Source organism: Alligator sinensis, unplaced genomic scaffold, assembly GCF_000455745.1.
Source record: "Alligator sinensis unplaced genomic scaffold, ASM45574v1 scaffold1156_1, whole genome shotgun sequence".
In the NCBI taxonomy this organism is placed as follows: domain Eukaryota; kingdom Metazoa; phylum Chordata; order Crocodylia; family Alligatoridae; genus Alligator; species Alligator sinensis.
In genome coordinates, this window is record NW_005842296.1 from 11,102 (window position 1) to 20,601 (window position 9,500).

The 9,500-nt window shown below is 42.9% G+C and overlaps 1 protein-coding gene across 1 annotated transcript in view; it reads left to right on the forward strand.

The window, feature by feature from the left end:
* Positions 1 to 9,271, forward strand: part of MUT (methylmalonyl-CoA mutase) — a 16,401-nt gene extending 7,130 nt beyond the window's left edge. Inside the window, exons 4-8 of the mRNA XM_006028224.3 lie at positions 54 to 169; positions 6,429 to 6,560; positions 7,841 to 7,988; positions 8,112 to 8,279; positions 8,902 to 9,271. Of these exons, the coding sequence (XP_006028286.2) occupies positions 54 to 169; positions 6,429 to 6,560; positions 7,841 to 7,988; positions 8,112 to 8,279; positions 8,902 to 9,030 (693 nt within the window). The 3' untranslated portion in view covers positions 9,031 to 9,271. The remainder of the gene's footprint in view (positions 1 to 53; positions 170 to 6,428; positions 6,561 to 7,840; positions 7,989 to 8,111; positions 8,280 to 8,901) is intronic.
* Positions 9,272 to 9,500: the final 229 nt, after the last annotated feature.

Sequence of the window (9,500 nt, forward strand, 5' to 3'; positions counted from 1 at the left end):
GAATGCTATTTAGTTGCATGCTTTAACCAAAGATTTTCTTTCCTGCATTTAAGGTGAAAGCTTGCAGAGATAAAGCAGTTGCTGAGCAATGTCTTAGAGCTTTAACAGATGGTGCTAAAACAGGTCAAGGCAACCTCTTGGAGCTTGCAGTAGCAGCAGCACGTGCAAGGTATGGAAAAGAAAAAGCTTCCTTTCTTCTTCAAATTTCCAATAGTTCTGGGCAATGTTGGCTATCAAACTGAATATGTATACTCTGAGATTTTTGAAGAGGAACCAGGATAATCTTTGTAAAATATGCTATCCTTGATAAAATGATATGCAGAATAGTTCTTCAGTCCTCCAAAATGTTTCGGAGGTGTAGGTAAACCTTGCCAAACCGCAGTCAAACTTGTTTTTCTTTTCTTTTTTTTTAATCGGGCATCAATAGCTTTAAAAATTCTAAGAAGTATGTTTAATTTATTTTTAAAGCACATTACTAGGAACAAACCTAATCTAAAACAGTTCTGTTCCCACACTTTCTATTTACAGGTCACTTACACAGTTAGAACACACAGGTTTTTTCTGAGGTACTGCCCTGCAGTGTCACAGGTGAGAGAGCTTGCAAAAAATACCTGAGATGGAAAAAAGGAATAGAAAAATCTTTATTGCACTTTGCTATTTGACCCTTTGCACCACCAACTGGCATGAAGCATTTTTATCTGATGTAAAAATTCGTCTCTGTTTTAAAGACAATAAGTGCTTCTAAACAGGGTGTACAGCACCTTCTGTAGCTTTGGGACATTAATCCCATTCATCTAACAGTGATTTTGTTGCCTTTTCCAACTGAGTTTTGGGCTTTGGATTCTTCTCATTGCATTATACGCTTCAGAAATAAATGTAGTAACACTAAGTGCAGTAAAATAAAACAGCCCCTCAGTGTAAATGAGCTAGAAATAAGACACCCCAAACCATCCTTATCCAAGTCCTGGAGAGAGGCCATGCCAACCTGTCTTTATTCTAATTTGATTCCTTTCCATTTACTTCATCCTCAGCAAACACATGTGAAACAGATCTTCCTCCAGAATACAGTTTGTCATGGCTCTTTCCAAAGCATGTCAGCACCACTCTTGAGTTGCAGAGATCATTAGAGTGTAATGTTGGACTTAACAAGTTAACCTTTTTACTACAGTATTTCTGCAATTAGCTCTTAGTATCTTTCTCTGTTATGAGATCACTATTGTGCCAGTGCCCAGGAGCACTCACAGACTAGTACCTCCCTGCCTCAGGCACAGGACAGATCAAAAACCCACCAGTCCTTTTCCTGCCTCCACTCCAAGCAGCTTACAGTTTAAGTATAAGGTGAGATAACAGATGGATACAGACAGAGCAGCAAATGAAAAGAACGATACAGGATTGGTCAATATAAGGCAATATTAAAGCTTGCCAGCAGTCAAGTTGTTCACTGACTTCCTGCAAAGCTTTAGGAGAAATCTGAAGGACAGTGAAGTAGCTTTGTGAGTCATAGCAGGAATTTGCTGCCTAGGTGTGAGAGGCAATGTGGGAGAAGACACAGAGGTGCTTGTTTGGAAATTTAACACATAGGTGATCTCCCAGATTTATCCCCCTTACTTATCAAAACACGGCATACGGGGACATCTAGTGGCTGAACAAAGTACCACGAGTAAACATCACTAGAGAGCTTTACTTTAGCGCAGGGGTGTCCAATTCACCTGGTCCCACACTCCGGGAGGGTGGGGGGAGTGATGATGATGAAGGAACCACTTGCAATTCATGGCTGTAAAGGGCAAATTGAAGGCATGAGGCCAACTCCAAAGTCTTTCAAAAAATGGCAAACTACATCTAATAGAATCACACCCTGCTCAGAGTTACCAACGAGGATCTGTGGTCTCCGAGTCTTTAATAAAGTTTGCTGGAACACAGAGAAAGAGAGCACCCAGCAGCAGGGAAAGCAGCTCTCCTGGGCAGGAGGGCAGGAGAGATGCCATGCCCTAATCTCACTAGGAACAGATCATTTCTAATGTTTAGAATCCCATCAAAAAGAAAGCTTCCCTATGAATATGTCACCAGGATGCAAATACAATTTATGAAGTCAAAGAAGCTAAAAAAACTGGAATGAAAATGATTTCTTCCATTGCCCTGCATTGGGCATAACATTTTTATATTGTATCAGTGTGCGGTTACATAGCTGTAAGCCAGGAGTGGGCAAAATATGGCATGCGGGCTGGATCCGGCCCATCGAGGGATATTGTCAGGCTCGCAGCAGGTCCCTTGGTCCCACCTAGCCCAAGCACAGGGGGCAGCCTGGACCTTGGTGTATGCAGCCAGCCCTGTTGCCCCAGGGCTTGCAGCCAGACTCCATTTCCTGGCAGCCCCAGCGGCAACGGCTCCTTCCAGCTGCTGCAGCCACTGGACCTGGTCCCACTGCCTGGGCACCCTGGCCCATCCATTCTGCACCCACCACCAGGGCTGGGACCCACATAGGCAAGGTGCTTGGCCAGGTGACTGGGATGGGGCCGGAGGCAGGCAGGCAGGGAGCAGCATCCCGGAGCAAGATGGGTGGGTGGGGCTGAGGAGACCCTGGGATCTTGGGGCAGTGACAGCATAGGGCCAGGCCCACCCATCCCATTCCTAAATGCTGTTCCCTGCTCACCCATGGTCCCATCCCACATAGGGAGTTTTGGTGCATTATTGCGCCATGGAAGGGTGGATGCTGATCCATCCTGTATCAGCTCAGCAAAAGTCCCTACATGGCCCATGGATCCAAATAATGCCCACTCCTGCTGTAAACAAGCATGCTGCTGTTTCTGTTTGACCATTATGAACACAAGGTGTGGGAATCCCATGGAAATGAGGGGGATGATTTAAATATCAATGACAGTCAGTGAAAAACTTTATCTCTGGGTTTTCAGCTTTTGGATGTGCTTTAAATGAGCCTGCATATTAATCACTGACCGTATCACTCACATACAGATTACATTTGGCCAGTTATGCGATGATTTGGGTTTTACGCAAATTTAAAAGCTATAGGAGGACAAGAAAAGAAAAGAAGTATTAATATTAGATTGGATTTCTCAAAGCTATATGGATTTTGGTTGCAAAGTGATAAGGAAATGGAGTTTGTTAATCCTGGGAGTAGGTCAATAGGAGGAATAATGTTCTGGCTTCCTGAGGCAGAGAAGAACTGTCTATTCCAAGGGCGACTTGAGTAGTGTGGGAAAAAGATAGCAAGGATAGCCGGGAATTTGCAGGAAGTAAAGAGATCACCATGAGACTTATTAGAGGATTCCAGTTAATACACCAGGAAGTCATCTTCAGGATATATTGGATGCCTGCCAGCTTGCATAGGTCTGCAGTTAGAGATAGTAATAACTGTTGGACATGTAGCAATAGAAGATAAACTGAACATAATTTCCTTGGCTGGTTAACACAAGAGCATAACTGCCTTTTACTGGGTCAGACCCTAGGTCCATCTTGCCCAGTATCCTGTGTCATACTGTGGCAGAGAGTGGATGCTGAAAGGGAGAGTGCATTGGGTATGACCAGGGTTTTTTCCACTGCTTCTCTCACTTGCAGTCTTCATCATTCGAAGTCTAGGAAGTTCTGATTAAAAGGCTGTATCCCTGACTTCCATGGTAAAAGCATAAGAGCAAGAATATGTAACACCCAAACGTGACTTCAAGCAGTGATATCCTAAATCCTCAAAGAATCTTGTATTAGAGGATTTGGAGAACATTTAAATAGACTGCAAAACCAATTTTGGCTTCAAGCATTCCTTGTAGCTACATGTAATATAGTAGAACAAGTGCATTTTCCAAATGATTAAATAGGATTAAGTGTGTCAAATGTTATGCATGCATTGGTGAATTGGCCAATTTAGGTACAGTTGAAAGAAAAGTGTAATTGGATGGGGCACGGTCGTTATTTTTGCTTCTCTGTAATTAATGTCTCTTGAATATAAGTTTTGTGTCAGTTGCTGTTTAACTAAGCTTTGCAGCAACTTAGATGCATTTCTTTGTGAAAGTGGTATTTGCTTGCAAATTACCCAAGTTTTGCATATCTTTATTTTATGGATACTAATAAAAGCTCCTAAGCTAGGCACTGTGTTGTCAGTAATCACTTTGAAGCCAATTAGTCTGACAGAGGCCTGCTTCATTTAGTAGCCAATCAATTGAGAATTCAGGATTACATAGCAAAACCTCTGCTTGCAGTGAAGTATAAAATAAACTAATATACCTGTCACTTGAAATTTTGCTTTTTGAATTATGTAGTTGCTAGTTGGTTCAGTAGCCCTCCAAGCATCATTACCTAGAACTGGTTTCTGATCCATTTCTTAACCAGAGCAAGGAGCACCAATGAGGTAGAGCTAATAGATGAACTGTTTAACATTTTTCCAAGGAGGAGCTTTTCTTGTTTTTAATGGCCTGTTTATTTCCTTCGATTTTAGGCTGCTGGTTTGTTCCATTATATTTTTTCCCAGTATTGTCCAGATTCTACACTTTAGATTTAGAGAGAGAGAAAAGTCTTTTCTCACAGAATGGTGGAATCCACTAATATTAGTTGTAAGCCCATCCAGGCAATGACTGTTATATGTTACATTCATACAGTACAGTAACCACAATGAGACCCAGCCACAATTGTAGCTTTCAGATGGGGCTTCAACCTAAATATTTCTTATTAGCAGGGATCCTGGTTTTTGCTGATTTAAAACAAAAAAATCCCCAATTTTTGGATTAAAAAAAACCCCCAAAATCCACATTTTTCTGTGATTCAAATGAGACGCCACTAGCATATAGATACATATATAGTAGTGTTTCATTTTAATCACGGAAAAATGTGGATTTTGGGTTACTACTTTAAATCTGAAAATTGAGGATTCTTTTTTAGTCATAAAACCAGGATCCCTTCTTATTAGTAACAAGTACGTGGATGAACGGACACTAGCTCTCCCTAAGTTGTCCTGTTATGAAGCAAAACGTTCTGGAGTGAGAAACTGGGAGATAAGAAAAAACAGCAGGAAAAGTAGAATGGAAGAAAATAAAAAATGAATGGCTAATAGAATAAAACAAAGCATCCAACAGAGTTGTATCTCTGAGCAGATCTGTCAGGCAAAGCGGTGGGCTGCTGTCACAGACTGGATGGAAGCCCTAGTGCTGGACATGGACCAGATTTTTGTGTTTCAGCCTCACATGGAGCCTGTATGCTCTTTTGCTTCCTTTCATTGGAGTAGGCTAGAGCTCTATATCTTTCTTTGCCTCCTCTGGCATGCTTCCTTTGTGTTACCCCTTTATGGATACTGGACTGTGGAGCTGAATCCCAAAAACTGCCGATTCCCAAAGTACCCACAAGCATGCCTTTTCCAGAGCTCCCAACTGGTTGGCACCTTAGGTTTATAGTCCACCTGTTCCAGGACTTGTGATAGTGGAAGTGCACCGACTTTGTAATGGGTCCAAAACCCAGCACACTTTATGAGAGAGAGCACAAGAAATGTATCGCTGCAGATAAAGCGGTGAAATAACTGCTTGTGAAATTTCCCTGCTTCACCACTGTGGGGTGTTTTTTTGGCCTGTATCAGAGCGCATGCTTCTTCCTCTGCATTATGAAGTCTCTTGTCACTCATGTAGCTAGTACTCTACTTCTAGTCTTTTCTCCTATTGCCCAGGAATTCAGACTTCAACAATTGCTTTGAAGAGCAGTAGCCATCTCTTTCTCCAAAAGTGCTTTATGTAAATGGTCAGTTATCAAATTGAATACTGTTCCAGGTGCAGGGAACCCAAAAGAGTCACATAATCAAAATAGAATTTGAATCCTATTCTATATAGATTCTTTATTGGGTTGTTAAAGTAAACTTAACACCATGGATATTTGTACACGTGCTTGCGCTGCAATGTCAGGCACTTTTAAAAGTGCCCAGCGCTGTGGCACGCACATTTGTATAAACAGCGAAATGCGCATCAGCACTGAGAAAATGGCAGTGGCACACTTTTGAACTAAAACACATCAAAGGTGTTTTAGTTCAGAAGCGCACCAACGCTTTTTTCTGTGCGTTGATGCACATTTCGCCAATTATACAAATGCATGTGATGCAGCGCTGGGCACATCAGCTTGCATGAGGAGCTGACTCGATACATCTCTAGTGCATTGGAGCAGACAAAACGTACGTGTATAAATGCCCATGTTCTCCGAGCACTCTCCAGTAGTGCTTTTGAGAGAAAGCACTGCCTTATTTCTGGTGAATGTTTATGTATCATCTTCCCCTCGCATTGAGAAAAGTATCCAGTGGAGTATCTTGTTACGGTGCAAATGTTCTGTTTTTCTATGTTTATATTATTACTTATATGTGTATTCCTGTGCATTAATTAGAGTAGACTGGATTGTTGCCAGTGACTTCTGTATCTTATTTTCATTGCATTATCCTCACCCTATTGCAGATGCACTGTTGGAGAAATAACAAACGCAATGAAGGAGGTGTTTGGGGAGCATAAGGCCAATGACAGAATGGTGAGCGGAGCCTACCGCCAGGAATTTGGAGAGAGTGATGAAATTCTTCATGCCATTAATAGGTAAGAGTTTAACATTAGACCAGGCGTTGGCGACCCTCAGCATGTGAGGCCATTTTGCTCAGCACGCCACAGCCAGCCTGACCTCTGAGCAGCTGCTGTAGGCCGCAGAGCCCAGGCTGCTTGCAGCAGGCAGCCAGGAGGCTGCAAACAGGTGCAGCAAGCTCCAAAGCCCTGGCCAGGCTCCGTGGTGGTGGCAGTTGTACATGCGCTTTGGGGCTCACAGCCAGGAAAGGGGTCTAGGGCTGGGACAGCACAACCACAGCCCCTCCCCTACTGTCCATCCAGAGGCGTGTGTGCAGTCGCCGCTGCCACAGAGCAAGTGCCAGGGCTCCATACCCTGGTGAAGGTGTTTACAGCCTCCTGACTTCCTGCCACAGCTGGCCAAGGCTCTGGGCAGGTGTTGTAGGCGGCCGGCAGGCTGCAAACAGCTGTATCAGGGTCCAGAGCTCTGGCACCAGCTCCATGGCAGTGGTGAGTGCACATGCAATCGTGGTACATGGTCGAGGTTGGGATGTTTTTGGCACTGTGGCCAAAAATGTTGCCAACCCCTGTGTCATACAGTCAGTACATATTGTGAGCCCTCCATAATGGGTGACTTAAGAATTTTTGCAGACTTACAGACTAAACAGAAAACAAAAAGAGTTTTTGTAGGTTGTGCAACTTCCTTTATTCTCAGTATTCATAATATAGGGATATACTGCATTTTCTCACATACTGCACACCCCAGCATATAATGTGCACCTTGTTTTTGAAAAGCAGAATGAAGAAGAAAAGATTTTTCCAGTGTTAAGGCTGCATAGAGCAGGGATAGAGGCTAACTTCCGCTGACTTACCCTCACTTTCCGCTGACTTACCCTCACTTTCCTGCTAAATGAAAGCTGAATCCCTTGGTCAGGGGTGGGCAAAATACAGCCCACAGGCTGGATCCAGCCTGCCAGCTAACTAGGACCAAACCCCATCCGCTTTTCCCCCAGGGCAGGGTGTGCTGTGCTCCTACCCTCCTCCACCCCAGCCCTGGCCCTGGTCCTAGCTAACCCATACAGCTTCCAGGTGGGGCTACTGCTGCCACTGCTGCAGCCACCGGGGAATTCACCATTGATCATGTAAAGTAAAATATTGAAATGGCATGCATGCTGCACATACCAACCAACATTGATCTTTTAATGTAATCTGAAATCGTTCAATAATAGCAGCAGGTACCCTGTTGTCTTGTAAGTATGCTTTCAATTAACAGTGGTGAAATAGAAGAGTTAAATGTCCTTTTTTTTTTTTTAAATCAGAGTTGACAAGTTCATGGATCATGAAGGACGCAGACCCCGTATCCTTGTTGCTAAAATGGGTCAGGATGGCCACGACAGAGGAGCCAAAGTTATTGCTACAGGATTTGCAGACATTGGCTTTGATGTAGACATAGGCCCACTCTTCCAGGTATTATTTCTGTGACAGTGTCCTTTAAATGTATTTTGAATGTAACTATTTTCCTTTAAATACTTGTTCCTTATTCACTCTAGTGCCAATTTCAGTTTGCCACTTCATCTTGTTTCCCTTTAGACACCCCGGGAAGTGGCCCAGCAGGCTGTAGATGCTGATGTGCACTGCGTAGGTGTGAGCACATTAGCAGCAGGTCATAAAACTCTTGTTCCTGAACTCATCAAAGAGCTAAAGACTCTTGACCGTCCCGACATTCTGGTCATTTGTGGAGGCGTCATCCCCCCTCAGGTACTGCTTTGACATCTATTTTGGTAACTATTTTTTATTCAAACTTAATGTAATACAGTGTTACAGTGCTGCTGGCTTTTCTGCACAATTGCCAGGGTCCATTTCAAGTTGTGTTGCAAGCCTGGGTTTTTGATCTATGATTTCCCTTCCCCAATCTCTTTGTACTCTTAGATCTTGGGCAATCTGTCATTCTTGGTTATTGGACACTGCTATAGCTATGTTACAATACTTTGGTATGACTGTGCTTTGGAAGCCTTGAATCTGAAACTGTGAACTGCTTCCACTTAAATAGAGCCAAGTTTGCATGAAATGTAGCTACTGTTTTTAACGCTACCCAGAAACACACGTTAGGAAGGGAAATGAAGGAATAAATAGCCACATCCCTGGTCCGTTTGAAATCTTGGGAGATTCTAGCATTAAACTGACGTAACATTTTTACGTAGGTATTTTTTTAGACTGTATTCTGTTTGGCTTCTCTTTGCCATGCCTAGGGAATGCTGCCTGTTTCTGGGGTTAGATGCAACTCCTCCCGTCTAACTGTTCTACAGGTACACCCTAGATACTGTAAGGGTGTGCTTTACGTTTCACTGTTCACTATTTATTTACATTTTTCTCTAAACAGGATTATGATTTCCTCTATGAATCTGGCGTGTCCAGCGTGTTTGGTCCTGGGACTCGAATTCCAAAGGCAGCAGTCCAGGTGCTTGATGATATTGAGAAGTGCCTGAATAAGAGACAGCAAACTATGTAACAGTGACATTTCCCACGGTGCTCTCAGCCTTACAATGACTATTTACAGAATGTGATCACAAGCTAAGAGAAGCTAGCTATGTAAATTTGGTTGTAATGTCCAGTGTCGTGTGCTTTCTAAGAAAGTTGTAAATTCTTGAGTATTTTTGCGAGGATGATTTATATACATAGGCATATGAAAATGTATGTCCAAATGGAGTTCAGTAAAAGTCCTTCAAGAATTTTGAAAAAATAAAATCTATTCTAACGTTTTTGGCTAGTAGAGGTTGATTGTTTCAGTGGTCTGGTTTCCATGTGGAGAGTACCTTCTTTCAATATTGAAGACTTTTGTATTTGACGGACACTTCAGGCAAAACCAACAGCACTCAGCAGAAAAGTTTAGAATAGCAAAATGACTGGCAGTTACTGCTTACCCAGTAAAATCTAAAGAACAAATCTCTGTTTGATTTGACTTGTGTTGGAAAGACACGG